This window comes from Phoenix dactylifera, unplaced genomic scaffold (genome assembly GCF_009389715.1).
Source record: "Phoenix dactylifera cultivar Barhee BC4 unplaced genomic scaffold, palm_55x_up_171113_PBpolish2nd_filt_p 000987F, whole genome shotgun sequence".
In the NCBI taxonomy this organism is placed as follows: Eukaryota; Viridiplantae; Streptophyta; class Magnoliopsida; order Arecales; family Arecaceae; genus Phoenix; species Phoenix dactylifera.
In genome coordinates this window covers 159991-180371 of record NW_024068342.1, presented here as the reverse complement: position 1 = coordinate 180371, position 20381 = coordinate 159991, and the positions used below count along the sequence as shown (strand labels likewise).

The 20381-nt window shown below is 47.0% G+C and overlaps 1 protein-coding gene and 1 pseudogene across 2 annotated transcripts; both read right to left on the bottom strand.

Moving 5' to 3' along the window:
- Positions 1 to 4111: 4111 nt before the first annotated feature.
- LOC120107725 lies at positions 4112 to 6139 on the bottom strand (annotated as a pseudogene).
- A 270-nt stretch (positions 6140 to 6409) lies between these two features.
- Positions 6410 to 9224, bottom strand: LOC120107724 (pseudo histidine-containing phosphotransfer protein 6-like). Of its 2 annotated transcripts, none has more exons than XM_039121149.1 (5): positions 8854 to 9224; positions 8551 to 8681; positions 8243 to 8392; positions 7100 to 7172; positions 6410 to 6976 (listed from the first exon to the last, which is right to left on the bottom strand). In XM_039121149.1, the coding sequence occupies exons 1-5, from the start codon at positions 8920 to 8922 to the stop codon at positions 6920 to 6922; spliced, it is 480 nt and encodes a 159-aa protein (XP_038977077.1). In that variant the 5' UTR covers positions 8923 to 9224; the 3' UTR covers positions 6410 to 6919. The 2 variants fall into 2 exon arrangements, with proteins under 2 accessions (XP_038977077.1, XP_038977078.1); XM_039121150.1 differs by having other exon boundaries at positions 8243 to 8386.
- Between the last annotated feature and the right edge of the window lie 11157 nt (positions 9225 to 20381).

The window sequence follows — 20381 nt, the reverse complement described above, 5'->3', positions numbered from 1 at the left end:
ATTTTTGCTTGTTCATGCATCAATTCACATTCCAATTTAAGGAAAGCGAGGTCAAATTTCCAATACATGAACTAAATTTCTAATATTGATCTCCAGATGGTGGAGAAAAACTACAATCAGAAAACAAGTGGTCTACTGATTCAACATAGTGCTGGGCAAATTCTATCTTCCAAATTCAGACTGGAGAAAAAACTCTTGCAGCTTCAGTTGAATTGTAGATGGGTGTCTTTGTGGTCATGCTGGAAAGAAAAAAATATCCGAATTTTCTTGAACATGTTGGGAATTGTTCCTAAAAGTCAATCGTCAGCAAGTTGATGATTGAATTATGTAAATGAATTGACAAATTAATAAAGTGTTATTTGGCATTATTCATCATTTTATTGAACATCTTCAAATGAACTCTTATATGATGAAGTCCTTAGGACTTATTTTATGATAAAGGAGGGAATTTATCTTCAAGTCCTTAAACCTGTTCACGACCAAATGATATACTATTACTACGACGACAGCATTATCGAGATTAGGTCGTTGTGAGACATATACGTTGGTTGTCCTCTTAACCAAGGAGTGTGGAGACACTGATATGTTACACAGGTGAAGTATAGGAGTACATTTCACTGAACGTGATCAATTCCGGAACACTCCACTGTCAAGAGATGTTCCGAGTGGATATGGGTATAAGTATCCCTCAGACCTGAGATCACCACAGTGATTAGCAAGCAACTCACTGTACTTTGGTACCGGACTAGCAGAATTTCTAATTCTGGGATGAAAGGTTACTGGGGTGCAGTCAAGTACTTGCGAAATCAGTGAGTGAGTCAAGATGGAATTGACCCCTCCTGAAAACAGGAGATAATGCTTTGTGTTCAATTTAGCAAAACCTTGGCCAGGGTAATCCTTGTGAGGAGTCACAGAATTTCTAAAGTTGAATCACATCATGGATGCACTAATTATAGAGTTCACAGAACTCTAAAGTCATCCTGGCATTAGGAGTCAAAGGGATGAATTATACAGCAACCATAGTCCAGGGTTCCAGAATATTTGCTTCGCATATATTCGGCCTATCCGGACGTCGGATACCATTGCTAGATGGTCACATCGATTAGTGCAGGAAGTCGTTCCTATATTACCGGCCTAGGTTCGAACCTATGAGGTCACACGCATAGAAGTTTTTTGATTGATCAAGATAGCTGATGGATGGTTGAGAATCATTCAGGGGTTAATTTAGTCAATTCGATTGGCAAATTATCTTATAAAAATAATTAAAATAATTATTGAAGAATTAATTAGTAATTAGATTACTAATAAACTTAATTTGATTGAGTAAATGGACTGAGGATAAGACAAATTGAATTGGATTCAACTCCGGGCTCAATCAGGGTTTTTGACCTGATTGGATTAGGTCTGAATCAAGAGGACTTAAGTTGACCAAATTAAATTAGATTAAATTTATGCTTAATTAGGGATTGACCTAATTGGATTAGGTTCAACCCAAGGTAATTGGACAATCCTAATTGTTAGGATTTCATTTAATTAAATGGGTTTGATCTGAAATTGTTCAGATCTTGAAATCCACATGTCACATATCCATGCATGGTGACATAAATTGATTTTTAATATGATTAAAAATTAATTTAATTTATTTAATGGCGCCATGGGACATGTGGCACACATCAAGGACCTCCTTCATCATCAGATGGGACGAAATGGAGAGATAAATTCATGAAAAGAATTGGATAAGATCAACTTCTCTCTCTTCATGGTATATGTCATCCTTATCTTTATCTCACTTCTAATTAAGTGTTGGAATTTCGAATTTAAACACCACAAAATTACCTCATGACCCTCTAATCTAATTGTGGGCATGAAAATTTCAAAATTGAAAGAAGGAAGTCGCAACATGATGAATGGTTTAGATAGATCAAGCTTCATCATGTGTTGGCACATGAAACAAGCATTTGAATTTTGAATTCGAAACCCCATAAAATCCTTCCAAAATATTGGAAGGTTGGTGTGTGATGAGGAGTGGAGGGCGACATTAAAAGGACCTCCATCAGCTTGTGGCCGAAATTAAGAGAAAAATAAGAGAAGGAAGAAAGGAAAAAGAAAAGAGAGGAACCCTAGTTCATGCATGGAAAAATTCTGCGTACATTCTAGCTGACTTCTTCCTCCTCTAAGTCCTTCACGCCATTAGTGTTAAGGGTCCCTGATAAGAGCTTTTAGATCAAATCTAAGTCCTCTTCAATTCCTATGAACCATTCTTCCAAATTCTTCCAAAAAAGGCAGATCCAAGGTTGATAGTGTCAGGAAGATCAAATTTCAGCCTCAAAAAATTCTGCGCAAGCTAGCACTTCCACGGGATTGGATCTCTCCAGGAACTTCGCATGGATTACTCGTGGAGGCCAGACGATCGTGTGGTTGCGAAGCTCGAGCATTTGATCTATTATATTCTGATTTTGCAAAGGTATAAATCTGATACCAGTAATTTAGATAAGATCTAATCCTCGAGGGTTAAACCTCTTCAGGGGCTCTTCACAGAGTAATCTTTAGAACCTATTCAATGGGTATTCGAAGATTAGTTGGATCATAGATTAGTCAAGTTTAGAATTTAATAATCTCATTTCAGATATGATATTAATCATGCAAATGATTTAGCATAATTGTTTTAAACCGATTCCGGCATATCGATCATGTGTTTTGTAGTGATGTTTTGAAATCTGATTTCTTATGCATGCTAGAATGAAAATATTTAATTCAATGTTTTTCGCTGTGATTTTAAATTAAAAAGAACTATGTGTGGCTTGATCCCCCTTGTGAAGGGGTACGTAGGCAATCCGTACAGGTGCAGTCATAGAAAAAATTTAAAATTTCAGCATGCTATCACTGCTAGAACCGATCAATCTCTTTCAGAACAAGCAATATATAATTCAAAAAAAGCAGAAACTAAAATGAGAATCTCTGCAAAGGAGCCGAGCTCTGCAATTTTTAGGAAATATTTAATTAAAAAGAACAGAATGACAAAGGAGCCGACCTTTTTGAGCGCCAACCTCTTGCAATTTGAGCACCTCCTCCATCAACTAGGCCTTGGTGCGTCGGATCTCGACATTCATCGCCACCACCGCCTCCTTGTTTTTCTTCCCCGGGTCGCCATCTTCGATTTCTACACAACAGATTCACCAATCAGGGGAAAAAAGTGCACTAAGGAAAAATCAGGGAAAAGAAACCCTGGAAGGGAGAAAGAGGAGGAGGACCTAGAGGGCGGCGTCGATGTCGGATTCAACGGCGGCGAAGAGGCGGGCGAAGGCATCATCGCCGGAGACATTTTCTGCATGCTGCTTCTCAACTTCACAAAGAGAAGTGGGGAAAAGAGGAGAGGAGCCGAGGATTAGGTCAAGAGAAGTGGGGAAAAGAGGAGAGGAGCCGAGGATTAGGTCGCCTTCCACGGGACCAGCCCACCCAACCGTCGCCTGGGGTGATGGAGAGGGAGGAAGAGTAGTAGAGGTAGAGGAGGTCAGAAATGGGGAGGGAAGAGGGGGATTGAGAAAGAGGAGGACTTCGTCAGGGAAGATCGATCTCAAATCGAGAAAGAGCGACAAAAGGGGAGGTAGTGGGTTAGAGATTTGTAGAGAGGAGGGGGGAGGGGGAGGGGAGGGGAGGGGGATCGGGAAGGCAAGGGGGTTAGGGATTTGCAGCAAGGACGGGGGAGGGGGGATAATGGCCTCCGACGATGGCTTTCTAAAGCGTCGTTGGGAGGAAAAAGAGAAAAAAAAAAGAGATGGCTTCCGTTCGGGAATTGGGACATTTTAGGCTTCCGCCGATGCTTCACTACAAGAAAAACAAGATTTGGTGATGCTTTTTTAAGGCTTTTTACCGACGCTTATAAGCGTCGGTCAGTTTTCTTTTGACGCTTTTAAAAGCGTCGCCAAAGGGTCGGCTATGTCAGAGTGGAAAAAAGAATTGCCGACGCTTCTAGAAAGCGTCGCTAAGGTGGTTTTTAGCGACATTTTTTAGCGACGCTTTTAAACGTCGCTAAAAACCCAGTTAGCGATGCTTTAAAGCATCGTTATAAATATTTTTTTTAAAAAAAATATTTTAAAAAAAATATTTTGAATCAGAGCCTCGTTTTCTCGTTTTCTCCCAATGTCCACCTCCGCGCTCCTCCACCGCTGACGTCCTCCACCACTGCCTGCCGGAAAATCCCCACATCCACTGCCCCCGTTACCATATGATATCCTCTCATCTTCATATTCTCCGTCCAATCGTGCGGCATCACAAGCCCCCCCAAATATGGTCCCCTCTCGCCAATGCCGCCGCCCTCCCGCCGCCGACAGCTTGTTCCTCATCCCAGCACCTTCCTCTCCGCCTCCTTCATCGTATCCCTCACCTTCCGGTTCATAGGATCCCACAGATACCCCATGCTCGCGCTCAGATCCAGCGGCTCCATCTGCACCACGTCGACCACCTCGACGTCGGCGATCGCCTCGATCTCTGCCAGCCCCGCCGCCGTCTCCACCTGGCACATCACCAGCAGCTCCTCGTCAACCTGCGCCAGGTAGCCGTTGTCGATGCCGTAGGCGGAGGCGCGCACCACTGTGTGAGCGGACCCGCGGACGCCGCGCGGTGGAAAACGGCAGAATGAGACAGCGAGCTCGACGGCACCGGGGGACTCGATTATGGGGAACATGAGGCCCTAGGGGCCGAGATCGAGGGCCTTCTTGGCCCGGGGCGAAGAGCTCCGAAAGGCAGAGGATAGCCGAGGTGGGGGCAGCGGCGAGGGCGCGGAGGCTGCGGAAGGCCTCCGCGATGCCGCCAGAGCCGTCCTCCATGTCGACGACCACGTAGTCGTAGCCGGCGAGGCCGGCGATCTCGGCGAGGTCAGAGAGGAGCTCAGGAGGAATAGGCCGTAGAGGGTCTCGCTGGCGACGAGGCGGGACTTGAGGATCCGCGGTTCGGGGGAGAGGGAGGCGAAGTAGGGATCCAAGGAGGCGGCGAAGACATCATCGCCGGAGTTGTTCTGCTTCTTGAATCTGGAGGGGGTTAGGGAGAGGGGATCACCTTTTGAAAGTGCACGACAGAGAGAGAGGAGATCATATTAGCGTCGAAATAGGCTCCGACGATACTTTTTAGCATCGTCTTAGGCCGGCGACTACACCAACGCTTATTAGCGTCGTCTATTGCCGACGCTTTTTACAAGCGCCAGCAAATTTTGACGCTAGACCGAAAATTGCCGACGCTTGTAAAAGGCATCGGCAGAAAAGCGTCGGTAAAAACCAACTTTCCTGTAGTGTTAAAAGCGTTGGCCCGAGCTAGGCATCTATCCACAATGGCTTCCGACGATGCTTATAAGCGTCATCGTAGCTTTATGGCTTAGCCAAAATTACCGATACTTCTACTTAGCGTCGGCAGCCAAAAGTCGGAAAAGGTAATTTTTTCTAAGAAGACATGTGGCATATTTCTGGAAGGAAAGTGTTCATCTAATGAACAAAGATGAAAGTAGCAAAGGCTTTGGCGTATTTTGTTGTGATACAACTTACAAGAAAATGAATACCTATTGTCCCAGCTTTTTTTATTTTATTTTTTTAAGAAAAAAGGGTTAGAGAGGCAAATGGAGAACATTAAGAGTTCGATAACGTGTCACCTAAAGCACGAACTAGGAGCGTTCAAGAGAAATCGACAAACAACAGCTTGGGCATCATGTAATTCCGGCGGGACAGAATGATCCGCTTAGCTCCGCTCGTGTTAAGTGGAGATGGGAATCATATATTTCTTTATTTTAAGATTGCACTGTGGCTCGCACTTCTGGAAGACGTAAGTAAAAGTAGGCGGATGGTTAGTGAAAATTGCAGCACCGTTTTTGTCCGGCGCGAACACGACTTTTGAAGCAACTTTTAACAAAGTTGGTTTTGCTGCCTTAGGCAGCAACTTTAATGCAGGCTGTTTGTGAATTGAGCCTTTTGGTGCTAAGGAGGGATGCGTCGTACGCATTTCACTTTCAAACTTGCTTCTATATATATATATATATAACCCCTGACAGGTCCTACATGCTCATAGTTAGGGATTACTCAGCGTAGATGGCGCACGCCCCCTCCGGCCGCTTAGGCCCAGATGAATATATCCGCTCATCTAACGCTTGCGTCATCATTAGCATTAAGATTATTATTGATTGCTGTTATTATTATTATTATTAGTAGTAGTAGTTGTAGTTTTAATGTATTGATGATTATTATCACATTCACTCTACAGAGCCTGCGCTCATTAACGCGAGAGCGAACAGAGAGAAAACGACGACGACGACGACACTGCTACTATTATTATTTTTGTTGACGACGACGACGACGATAATAACATTTAACTCGACTGAGCGTCTGCTACCATTATTATTACTGTTGTTGTTGTTGTTGACGACGACGACGACCACGATAATAACATTTAACTCTACTGAGCGCGCGCTCATTAACGCGAGAGCGAGAGCTGCGAGACAGAGAGAGCTCCGGAGGAAAAGCACTGATAGAGGCCACTAAATATAAGGTGGTTGCCATTGCGAGGAGGCAACAGGAGGTATTCAACAGACATAAATTAGGTTCCGGCATTCATGTGACGGACCTGAAAGCTATAACGCCACAATAACACCGCAACCAGCTGGCAGACGACACCTCCTGATCCTCCCTCGTCAGTCGCAAACTATACGCAAAACCAGCCAGCCATCAGACATACCCGATAGGCCCAATTCTCGCCCTCGTCCTCCTCCCACCGTCCGGCTTAATTCGCCCGCTCTGTTCGCCCGGCACCGGCAGCGACCATCTTGCATCAAACGGAGACGAGAGACACCGGTGCGGAGATAGAGAGAGACAAACAGCTAGCGTCGGATTGGAGACGGAGACGGGCCTCTCCTGGGGACGCTCCAAGACATGAAGTAGTCTCACGACAGCGCAGGGTGGTACCTAGCCCCGGCCGCCATCACTCTGTGCTGCTCCATCTGGCAGGCGCATCAAAAGATTCAGGAACCAATTACCTCCCGGCCCGTCCCGGGCTTGGCCCGTTATAAATACATATTTAAATCGCGCGGTAATAGCAGTGGCATAAAGCATAGCGGCAATACCTGGAAGAGCTCGTGCAGTTTGGTCTTGAGGTAGCAGTACTCGTGCTCCAGCACCTCCAGCGAGCGCAGGCATCTTTGCATCGAGACGTGAAGGTTAAAGTAATGAGCCATTAATCACAATACCCCAACACAGACAAATTAGTGGACACAGAAAGTCGAGCAAGGCTTTTCTATCTACCCGGACCGGGTTGTATCTTTCGCCCGAAAGAAGAGTTCGCCTTCCTTCGCGCGGATCCACCGTTGGATCGCGCAATGGTCGCTTCGAGACCTGCGCAGACAAACGCAGGGGTTCGGAGTGATTTGAGATCCGTGCGGAAGGCGATCCGACGGGCGACGTCGACAAAGAAGATCGGCCGTTCCTTCCCGCGAAAGATACAACCCGAACCCGTATCTCCCGTTCCAAGCGAATTAATGAGGCGGCACAACTGGGTCTCGCGTGTGGGGAAAAAAGAACGTTAAGGGACGGGACGGGACGCACCTAACGCGGGGACCGGGTGCGAGATGCCTAGCCCGGTCCCCTACGTACGTACTATATTCATACTAGCTAGATACCTCAGAATTAGATACTACTAAACCGAAAGGTACCCCCTACGTCCGGTACAGAAGCTGCGGCATGAGTAGGTGCGTGTACCATAGGTCATTTCTCCGGATCCGACACCGTGGAAGAGGTTTGAAGGAGCGGTCGCCCATCTGCCTTTCACTCCCCCGGCGCGGGATGCAGGACGCACCGACAGCTAGGGTGGTTCCGACCACCACTGCTAAATCCGTGGCCCAAACTCTGGACTCTGGTGCAAATGCAATACACGGCGGCCAACTAATTTGAGGCTCGATTCAAGTGCTACCCCGTACACAATCCACTAATATCCTCGAACTAATGTAAGAAGGCTCGATCCTATGCGATCCCCTACCCACTGAAATTGCCACTACTCTATATATTGGAAAACGGTTTTTTTAGGCCCTAGGCTAGAGATACTAATCTCAGATTCCAAAGCTGCATCAGAACGTTTAATTTTGTTTTCCTTTTCTCGCATGCCCATGGTATTTACCATGGAGAAGTATGTAAAGGGAGTTTGTGCGAGAACGTGGATACCATGATGACAAATTGAAGAAAGCATTTGGTGCTACTAGGAGTCCGGTACGTACCCGGACCAGTTGCTGTGCTCGGAAGCGGCGCGGAAGGCAAGGCAGACAGTCCTCACGCGTTTGGCTCCGATGCTGGAACTGCTGCCCATCAGCTGGTTCAGATGTATCCCTATCTTCGTGTAGTCCGTGCACTCCCTGTCAGCTCTGAGGCTTAAAACATCGCTCATCCAGTTAGAAACAAAGATGCGTATCAGATGCAATGCAGAGCTGAAAGTAGGCAGGGGATGAGGAGCCGAAGTACATCATGAGAGGTGGAATGGAACATATAGTAACGTGCAGACGGGAGCGGGCATGCAACAGTTACGTACAGTAGAGATCGGAGATTCTTGAGGAGCTTCTCCGATTCCCGGAAGTAGATGGAGATGACCTCGGAGACGAAATTGGGGGAAGATTCATCCTGCAGCTGCTGCAGCTGCATGAACTGCTCGTCCAGCACCCCCTGCGCATGCAGTGCCCCACATCAGCCATCTAGTTCAGGGATGGGCTAACTTTCCCATCTTTTCTTTCCACAAAAAACTGTGGGGAGAACAACAACAACAACAACAACAAAAAGGAGACTAGCAGCTCTAGCGGAGAAACTATAAGAAGAAAAGAAGGGGTAGTCGTGGAACCTGGTGGAAGAGCAGGGCCATCAAGCGGTTCATGTCGGCCTCCAACCGAGCCGCGCCCAGCCCCAACATCCACACCGGCAGACCCGTCTTGACCGTCTCTCTCTCTCACGCTCTCTTGCTTTCGCTTTCGCTCTCGCTCTCGCTCTCGCCGGCTCGATCTCTCTCTCCTGCTCTACACTACACGTAACCAAGGATGGCCGGGGGGAATAGGGGTGTCCGTGCGCCTGCCAGCCTGGTCTCCGGGAGGAGCTTAGACGCAGAGTGGGTTTGTAGAAGTTGGGGTTCAAAGCTTCCTATTTAAGGAGGCTGGTGGTGGCGGGTGGAATCAAGGAGTTCTTCTCTCTTTCTCCTGGAAATTAAAGAAAAGAGGCACACGAGTTATTACTATATTAATAGCTAATGCAGCCCTTGGTCCGTCGCTCCCTCCCTCAGCGGTCACCACCTTGCACGGGATCGAGGTGAGAGAGAGAGAGAGAGAGGGGATGAGCCGGGCTGCGGGCGTGCGTTGGGGCACGGGATCGAGGTGAATGCTTGGGATCTACCGGACCGGGGGCAGGGTAGTGACCTGATGGACCCGTACCACTCGGTCACCTCGCGTGCTGCCGCCTTTGTTTTCTTTAATCTCGGTTTCTCCTTTGTCTTTTTCCTCTCACCAGCCCTTTCGCCGACCGCCGGTGCTTCTGCCAGTCTCCTCTCGGCCAAACAATGTGGCCTCCTTTTTGCTTAACTTTGCCATCCTCCCCAGCTTTTTCACTCATCCCCTCGGCCAAACACTGGGCTTGTTTTCTTGTCCAGCGAACAGGCACAGCCATGCGCCGCACTGGCACTTTTTTTATTTAAACCCCCCACGCTGGTCAAACGGTGCAGCTCCAAGCATCCGACTCCTCTTCCTTCTCTATGTAGCAATGTCGCAAAATTCGGCTCATGAAACAATGCAAGGAATTGAGATACATCATGGCTCCTTTTCTATTACAAGTTTTCTTTGTTAATTCTTTCAGATAAGTTGTTAAATTGAAAATTTTGAGTCAATCATGTACAACAGAGAGCATTCAATGTTTACGATCTGAACTTTCGTGACAATGTCCAAGTTCACTATTAAAATTAAGTACACGATCATCGGAAGATCAGAAGAGAAAAGAGGTTGTGTTGGGAGAAAAACCCCAAGTCATACCGCCACAGAGGCGCTCGGCCAAAGAGCGCCGACCAGGAGGATGCTCGGCCAAAGAATGCCGACCAGGAAGGCGCTCGACTAAAGGGCGCCGACCGGAGAGAGCGCCAAGAGGCGCCCAATCAAAATAACCAAGTAGAGATGCTCGGATAGGAAGAGCCGACCAGCGGACGCCGACCAGAGAAGCGCTCAAATAGAAAGCGCTGACTAGAGAGAGCGCCAAATAGAGGCGCTCGGCTAGAAGGTACTCGCCCAAAGGGCGCCGACCAGGAGTACTAGAAGCAACCCCGCCACAGGGCGCCCCTCTGGGCGACCAGCTCGGCTCGGCACCCTTGCCGAGCCGATGCCTTAACTAATACTCCTCCCCGCCAAGCTTTCTCGAAAGGTCCGGCGGCTATACACGCGACTCTACTATAGTCTGCCACTATCTCCAAGCCATCAAGGCATAAGATCTCTGCAGGTATTCGGCACGACCTGCCATTAATGCATGAGACTCCCTCAAGTCTCCGATGCACCCAGTCATTTAATGAGCACGGCCCAAGACGATCTCCGGATCACTGAACCATCAGAGCGTATGGCTCTCCCTGACCGCCGGTTCATTCGGTAATAAATGCACTTACCATCCACGGACCCCAGGCCCACCACAGCCGGCGGTTCAACCACTCCAACAGGTCCGATCGACCGTGACAACTCCCTGATTCCGGTCCGATTCGGTCCCGTTCTCCACTACGCCATTAATGGGCCAAATCGTGCCCAATTATTACAAAAGAGGACAAACCTCCTGTCACCTCCTAGGTAACAAAAATCCTTCTATAAAAGGAAACCTGGGGAGAAAAGGATGGGGGCCCCCCGGACAGAACCCTCCTGGACCGAGTGAAAAGAAGCAAACAGCACAGATACAATGGAGGATATCACCCTCTTCATCTTCTTCATCTCATCCAAATATTCCTGCTATCTTCTCCATATACTCTCTTCCTTGCTCTCTCCACATATCTGCCCCCTCTGACTTAAGCATCGGAGGGCCGGCGCCGGGGAGCCCGGCCACCGGCTTTTTGCAGGACTTACACCCCTCCAGGAGGACGTCACCAGTCGGCGCGCCGCCGACCACCGTCCCTGCAGCGAAGCTCCTCCTTCTCCGGCTTCGCGGTAACCCCCGGGTCCAATTTCCAGCAACAGTTGGCGCTAGAGGAAGGGCCCGAGTTCGCTGCCATGAAGCTAAGAAGCAAAGGGGCTTCCAACGCCTCTCGACGTCCTCCACCCAGTCCTGAGCATTCCGTCCGGAACTCACCACCTCCGGCCGAGTCAACCCCTCAAGTTCGGCCGGAGCAGTTTGATGCCCTGGTGCAACAAGTGCAAGCCTTGGCTACCGCTGTCCAAAGCTTGCAACCCAGGGGCATCCCAACGGCACCGCCTCCTCCGGCTCCAGCTCAACCGGAGCCTCCTACAAGCGGACTTCCCCTTCGAGGTCAGGACTCCCAAGTCCAGGCCTCCCTCTGGAGAGAGCACCCAGCCAGAGGCTACGGAGGCTGGCCACAGCCTTCAGAAGCTGAGTCGGTTCCAGGGCAACCTGCGCTCGAACGAACCGCTGCAGCGATCCTCCAGAATGATGAACTCGACAAGAAGGTCGAGAAGCTGGAGCGCCAAATCCAGGCACTCCACGGAAGAAAATCAGGACGTGATAACGACTTCGAGTTCACTACGAAGTCACCCTTCTCCCCGGAGATCGAAGATGAACCGGTCCCACTACGGTTCAAGATGCCCCAGGTGGAGCCTTACAACGGCAAGGCTGATCCCCTTGACCACCTGGAGAGTTACCGGGTCTTAATGGCCCTACAAGGAGCCTCGGAGGCCATGATGTGCAAAGCTTTTCCGGCGACACTCCGAGGGCCAGCCCGGCTTTGGTTCACCGGGCTGAAGCCGAGTACTGTCTCTTCCTTTGAGCAGCTCGGCAGACAATTTGCTGGCAACTTTGCCGCCAGCCAGCCCCAGCGGCGGACATCCGACTCCCTCCTTGACATTAAACAAAAGGAGGGAGAATCCTTCAAGGAGTACTTGGACCGGTTCACCGCCGCAATATGGGAGGTCCGGGAGCTTGACCAGTCCATCACGATGTCCGCACTAAAGACTGGAGCCCGGTCCTACAGATTTCTCTTCTCGATCGAGAAGAATTTCCCTGCGGACCTCACTAAAATGTTCGCTCGGGCGCGGAAGTATGCCAAGGCAGAAGAGGCCGTGGCGGTTAGGCGGGGTGGGACCGAGCAGAACCCCAAGAAGAGACGTCGCGAGGAGCGCGGCCGGCCCAGAAGCCTGTCTCCGCGACGAGCTAAGAATCCGCCCCGCCCGAAGAGTCCACCCTGGTTGAGAAGACCGCCTATGCTTTGGTCATCTCGGCTCGGAGGCTCCGACCCTACTTCCAAGCTCATACAGTGGCTGTGCTGACTGACCAGCCGGTCAAGCAGATCCTGCAGAGATCAGATCGCGCGGGCCGGATCACTAAATGGGCCATTGAGCTCGGAGAATTCGACATCGAGTACCGGCCCAGACCGGCGATCAAAGCACAAGCACTCGCAGACTTTATAGTCGAGTGCACCATACCGGATGAGGTCGAGCCTGAACCTGAGCCACCGGTGGAGCTGACCCCGAGTTTGACATGGACTCTGCATGTCGATGGCTCTTCAAACTCGGGGGGTAGCGGAGCGGGACTTATCCTCACCAGCCCGGAAGGGGTGGTTGCCGAGCAAGCCTTGCGCCTCGAATTTCCTGCCTCAAATAACATGGCGGAGTATGAGGCACTTGTCGCCGGGCTCAAGCTAGCCAAGGAGCTAGGAGTGAAGGGCTTGAAGGCCTTCAGTGATTCTCAGCTCGACGTCAACCAAATTATGGGCGACTTTGAAGCCAGAGACCCGACCATGCAGAAGTATCTTCAGAAGGTACGGGATCTCGTCTCGACCTTGGAGTCCTTTCATATTCAACATGTTGCCAGGTCGGAGAATCTCAGGGCCGACCAGCTATCAAAGCTGGCGTCCTCTCGCATGAGCGAGCTTCCCAAAGAGGCAGTGCTGGAATATCTCCAAAAGCCCAGCACAGACGAGCCCGAGCAGACCCTCTGCACCGAGTTCGAGCCAAGCTGGATGGATGAACTCATCAGTTATCTGCAAGACGAAACCCTCCCCGCTGATGAACGAGAGGCTCGCCGAATCAAGCGCCTCGCCACCCGGTTCATATTATACGAGGGAAAGCTCTATCGGAGATCCTTCACCTCTCCCCTCCTCAGATGCCTTCGACCAACGGAAGCTAATTATGCCCTGCGCGAAGTCCACGAAGGGATTTATGGAAACCATCTGGGAGGGCGAGCATTGGCCCACAAAATTCTACGCCAAGGATACTATTGGCCGACACTCCAGAAGGATGCTATGGGCTTCGTCCAAAGATGTGATCAGTGTTAGATGTATGCCCTAGAAGCCAATTTGGCTGACACATTGTTGATTCTAGGGACATAATTTTGTACTTGACTATTTATTATTGAATAAATAAAAGGCATCTTTTCATTCATATTGTTTATGTGTCTATGAATCGTCCAAGAAATTAATAAGATGATGATACATATTCTCAAGAGTTGAGAATTCGAGCCATGTATCATTGGTGATTAATTTCTAAATGCTCCTGATCAATGGATCATCACGAGGACGGTGATCGATCCGATCAGTGCACAGATCACTTTCCTTCTGGATGGACGAGACTTGAGTCCACAGTGTAGGGACACTGAAGTGATAGTGCAGGTGCTTGTTAGAGAACAAGGGTACTGAGCGTGACCAAGACAAGAAGTCACTTGGATGTCTATCCACTCGTCAGTGACTTGCTTGATGTTGCAGTAGTGTGACTGGTCCTTTGACTTGCGGTGCTTCGGCTACTCACAGTGAGGTTATTGTAGTTTGACTGCACACATACATGGTCTCTAGCCATATGGGTCCATGCAGTGTAGATTGGCTGCAGTAGGTTCACTGTAGGAGTAGGGTATGCACCTATAAGGAATCTATCGACCTTGATAGAAGAGGAGTGATCCTATGTGATTTGTTAGACTGAGTTCTAAGACCTTGGCCAGGGCAGTAATATAAAGTGGAAAAAGAGTTTTCCACTATCCAACTCAAGTCGAATAAATCTTGACATATGACAGACGATGGGGTTTGACGAGTTGTCCATGACCTCCGTCCTGTAGGGATCCACGATAGTAGGACTGTATCACATGTTAACTGCACCTAGAGGTTCATCATTCCATTCTGCTGGGTAGCCACTACATGCTGCTAGGTGTCACTGGTGGATGGTGGGACTCATAGGGATTATCTTGATGATCGATAAACCCTAACGAGTTGAGTTGGAATCGTTCCAACCCATTGAAAGGAGTTTTCAATGATATTGTGATAGAGATCATAATATATCTCACTACCAGTCAGAATAGAACCTATGGGGTCACACACACTAGAAGTATTGACCGATCCGATGGTTGAAATCGTGATTAGGAATCACAAGTAATCAATTTGATTGATAAGAAGTTGAAGAAGGAACAAAGGGAATTAATTAATTGGACTTAAACACAAATCCTACTTCGGATAGGATTCCAAGAGTCCTAATTGGATTAGGACTGAGAATCCTAGTTGGAGTAGGACTGGGATTCCTACTTGGAATAGGATTCCTACAATCCTAATGAGATTAGGAATTTTGAATCAAAATTGGATTCCTACTTGGAGTAGGATTCCTAGAGTCCTAATCGGATTAGGACTTCGGATTCAAATAGAGTCCTAATTGGATTAGGACTAAAATCAAATATGTCCTAATTTGGATTAGGGTTTCTTAAGTCACAATTAATTATTAATCTAATGAATCAATAAGACTCCTAATTGGATTAGGATTGAAGAGTTCAATTAAGTCAAAATTGATTTAAGTTCTAATTGGATTAGGACTTACCTAGATTGGATCCTAATTGGTTCACCCTTGGGCTAAGCCTAATTGGATTAGGGCTTGACCACATTAGGGCTTTTCAAACCCTACTTAATGTGGATTAGGGTTTACCATGAGGAAGGGGATATGCCCCTCCCTTTTCCATGTGGAGAAGGGAGAAGAGAGCCCCTCTTAGGAAATAACTCTAGGGCTCCTAGATTGTAGAAGCCCTAGATGGTTATAAAAAGGGGCAAAGGGGGCCGGCGCCCTAGAAGAGCTCTCCCTCTCCTCTTCCATCACGTGGCCACCCCTCTCCCTTCCTTGGTTCAGCCGCCATCAGCAAGGGGAAAAGAAGAAGAGGCGTGCACCTCTCCTTGGCCTCCTTCCTTGGTTCCAACGCAGGGAAGAAAAGAAGGCTGCGTGGGGATTCTTCTTCTTCCTCTTCTTCATCCTTCTTCTTCCTCCTCTCAAGCACAATCAAGGGTTGATTGAAAGAGAGGAAATCAGCCATCAAAAGAAGTCTTTGCAAGGGAGCTAGCACCCCGGGAAGACAAGAGAGCTTTGATCGGATCACTGCTTCGTGTGGATACCCGTAGAGGCCGGGCACTTGAACGGCTTCAAGCGAACCTTCATCCTAGACCACGAACTTCAGTTTGCGGTGATCATCTACCCGCACAAGGTGAAGATCTGATCTTCCTAAAGATTTAAAAAGTTTTAATTCTTATCTAACTACGAACGGTTCATAAAACAACGTTCATGCGATGAACGTCGATCCCGCTTATGCCGATTCCGCTGCCATCTGAATTTTTTGAAATATCAGCGGCATGGGCGGGTTCCCCAACAGTGGTATCAGAGCCTAGGCTTCGTAGATTAAGGTAAGAATTAATTATCTAAAGGCTTATTAGATCTGAAAATTGAATGATCATGCATGCTGAAAAATTCTGCATGCAGATTTTTCAGGGGTGCTGATTTTTTGCATGCTGATTTTTATGTGATAAAAAGATGATTCTAATTGCATTGTTAATGGGATTACAAAGTTTAGAATCATGATTAGCATGATCAGCGACCTATGTCATGATATAATCAGTTAGTTTTCAGATCTGAAAATTATAATTGTTGCATACGGTGATGATCATAGGATTCAAACCCTTTTGGTATCAAATGTAATGACCTGCGATGTGATCTGCGATGTCATGTAATTTTTCAGATGCTTGCATGCATCTTATTTGATGTTTTGAGAGGCCTGCGTGCCTTCTAAAAGGAGATGTAAATTATTTTTATTTTTATTTTACATCTGGTTGTATTTCTGTGATGTGATGTACATCAACGATCAAGTTGAAGCAAAGGCATGAGATGAAAGGTGATCTAAGCGGTTGATGGCGATGGGATCAAGAGTTGATCAAGGATCGAATCAAGGAGGCTTGGAACCAATTCAAGAGTTGAAGACCACTTGATCGATTGATGTGCATGTGCTTGTAATACGACCTAATTAGAATCCATGATCATCACCTATTCAAGGTTTAACTTTATTTGATGCTGCGATTATAACTGCCTGTGATGTACCGTTTGCATGTGATGTGAATGCGAGTCGGGTAGATAGGTTTACATGTGATGTAGCAAACCCAATTGAGACCTAAATCAAAACCTCCTCAATCAAGTCGAGAGTGAACCGACATGAGCAAGTCATATTAGATTAATTGATCTAATTGGTGTCTAGGAAAGCATGAAAGGTGGTTACTTAATTAGGACCTTACTCTCTGAGTAAGGGGAGCCTCCCACCTGCTTACCTGGCCAATTGTTCGATTACCTCTTATGAAGGGCTCAAGTTGCAAACACTAAGACCTGATTAACCAATATTAAGTCAATAGGTCTTCCACTGTAGTAGAGCTGCTAAGGCCTTTCTGATGTTGATTTGTCTCGGCTGGACACAGTGGTCAAGTTGCATCGGGGGGCTGGACCTCTCTATAGACATGAGATGTTGTAGGATAAAGGTGGGGTTGGGCACCAATAACTGTTAGGTGAGGACCCAATGACGACTTTATTCCTACGGTTATACGGTGGGTCTGACTTAACTAAGAAATGGGACCAATAACTGTTAGGTGAGGTTTTCATGGCTTAGAGACCAAGTTACACTGCAACATGCTTGAGAAGCATTGTACAAGAGTTGTACATTCATCAATCTATGTGTCACCAATAAATGTTAGGTGAGGTGGCATGTAAATCGGTGGGACCGCAGTACCCACTAGAAACCCTAGTCGTGTGGGATTTCCGTTTTCCTACCAGGGGAGTGTGAGGAATTCGAGAAAATAGTGGGAAGTTACATTTGTTCTAAAAGACCTTAGAACAGATTAGGATCAAGTACAAAAGTCTAACTAGAATCTTTACTCTCTGCAGATACAATGTCAGCTTCAAACCCTTTGACCCGTATTCTTGAGACCAACCGACTGACCGGAACCAATTACAAGGACTGGCTTAGAAATCTCAAAATTGTTTTGGACTGTGAGAAAATAGGCTACATACTCGATTCAGATATCCCCACACTACCAACACGTCCTACTGATGTTCAGCGTGAGATGCATAAAAAGTGGTTGGATGATGACATTAGAGTAAAATGCTATATGATGGCATCCATGTCTAATGAACTCCAATGCCAGCATGAAAATAAGAAGACTGCTAGGGACATACTGGCACACCTGCAAGAGTTGTATGGTGAGCAGAGTCGCACAGCTCGTTTTGAAGTGTCCAAGAGGCTCTTCAAGACGAAGATGCGCGAAGGGCAGTCTGTCCATGATCACGGTCTGACTATGATCAAGGATCTAGAGGAGCTTGAGAAGCTTGGTATGGACATGCACAAGGAATTACAAGTGGATTTGATCCTACAGTCACTTTCTGATCCATTTGGTCAGTTTATAGTAAACTACCACATGAATAAGATTGAATGCACTAAGACTGAACTAATCAATATGTTGGTAACTGCTGAGGGAGCCTTGAAAGGTTCAAGGGGTAATGTCCTTGCTGCTGAGTTGACTTCTGGTTCCAAGAGAAAGTCTACTTGGAAGAAAAAGAAGCCTGCTAAGAAGCAGAAGAAAGACAAGAAGCCAAAGAAGGAAGTTCAAAAGAAAAAGGCTAACGACAAAGGAAAATGTTTCCACTGCAATGTCGAAGGCCACTGGAAGAGAAACTGTCCTTCATACCTCGAGAGCCTGAAGAACAAGAAAGGTGACACACCTTCAGAAGGTATAGACTTGCTCATAATTGAAACTAATCTAACGGTTTCTTCTACTTCTAGTTGGGTTATAGATTCTGGTTCTAGTGCTCATCTGTGCACTACCATGCAGGATCTAAAGAAAAGTAGAAGGCTGGCAGAAGGTGCGGTAACCCTTCGGGTTGGCAACGGGGCAAAAGTTGCTGCTGTGGCTGTGGGCACCTACCATCTGCGACTACCGTCTGGATTTAGTTTAATACTTAGAGACTACTATTATGTACCTGTTGCTAGCAGAAATTTGATTTCTGTTTCATGTCTAGCACAGGAAGGTCATGTTTTTACATTTGACAAAGACTGCTGTTCTATTTATTTCAGAAATAAAATAGTTGCACGTGGTTTCATGATCGATAGTCTCTATCATTTTCATATGGATGTATCTGTGAATGTTACCGAGCAAGAAGTGAGTGCCAAAGGATCCAAAAGATCTAGAGATGAGATAAACCAAAGATATTTGTGGCACCTCAGGCTTGGCCATATTGGAGAGGACAGAATGAACAAAATGGATAAAGATGGGCTTTTAGGCTCATTGACTTCCGAGTCATATCCAGTTTGCGAGTCCTGTCTTCAAGGAAAAATGGCTAGACTGCCCTTTGTAGGACATGGGGAGAGGACCACTGAAATACTTACCCTAATACATACAGATGTATGTGGCCCATTCGATGTGCTAGCCAGGGGACGTTATTCTTACTTCATTACCTTTACCGATGATTATTCACGGTATGGGTATGTGTATCTTATGAGACACAAGTCTGAATCTTTTGAAAAGTTCAAAGAGTTCAAGAATGAAGTAGAAAAACAAACTGGAAAACCTCTTAAGGCTCTTCGATCAGATCGAGGAGGAGAATACCTTAGTGGGGAATTCCGGGACTATCTCAAAGAAAACGGCATAGTCTCACAATGGACACCTCCGGGTACACCTCAACTCAACGGGGTGTCAGAGAGGAGGAATCAGACCCTATTGGATATGGTCAGGTCCATGATGAGCTTCACTGATTTACCTATGTTCCTTTGGGGAGATGCCTTACTCACAGCGATTTATTTATTGAATAGAGTTCCCTCTAAATCCGTTCCTACCACACCGTATGAGATATGGCATGGTAAGAAACCAAGTCTGGGTCATCTCAAGATTTGGGGATGTCCGGCCCATGTCAAGAGACTACAGGCAGACAAGTTAGAGGCTAGGACCATAAGTGCTCGTTTTATAGGATATCCTAAAGAGTCATTAGGATACAATTTTTACGTCTCAGAGGATCACAATGTGTTTGTGAGCCGTCATGCCATCTTCTTGGAAAATCAGTTTATCCTTGATAGAGGCAGTGGGAGGAAAATTGAGCTTGAAGAGAAAGTCTCTGAAAAGCAACGAGTCATGGATCCTATAGAACCCATTCATAAAGAGCCAGTACACGATGTCCCTCAACCACCTCGTAGATCTAGTAAGGTCTCCCATCCTCCCGATAGATACTTAGGTATACTAGAAGAGGATACCGAGGAAATGTTCCTAGTGGGAGATAGGGATCACATACAGGATCCCAAAACCTACAACGAGGCGATATCTGATATCGATTCCGAGAAATGGCTGGAAGCTATGAAGTCAGAGTTAGACTCCATACATTCCAATCAAGTCTGGACCTTAGTAGATCCACCAGAAGGTATTGTACCTATTGGATGCAAATGGATCTACAAAAGGAAGATAGGTTCGGATGGAGAGGTAGAGACCTATAAGGCAAGGCTTGTGGCGAAAGGGTATAGTCAGCGCGAAGGCATTGACTATCAGGAGATCTTTTCACCTGTAGCCATGCTAAAATCCATCCGAACATTGCTTGCCATTGCAGCATTTCATGATTATGAAATCTAGCAGATGGATGTGAAAACTACTTTCCTGAATGGATATCTTGATGAAGATATCTATATGGAACAGCCAATTGGGTTTCACTTCCAGTGATGGAGATCACAAGGTCTGCAAGCTGCAAAGGTCCATCTATGGACTAAAGCAAGCATCTCGGAGTTGGAACACTCGTTTCGATGATGCAATCAAACGTTTGATTTCATCAAAAATGAAGAGGAACCGTGTGTTTACAAAAGGTTAGTGGGAGTGCTGTCGTTTTTCTCGTACTGTACGTAGATGACATTCTCCTGATTGGGAATGATATTTCCATGCTA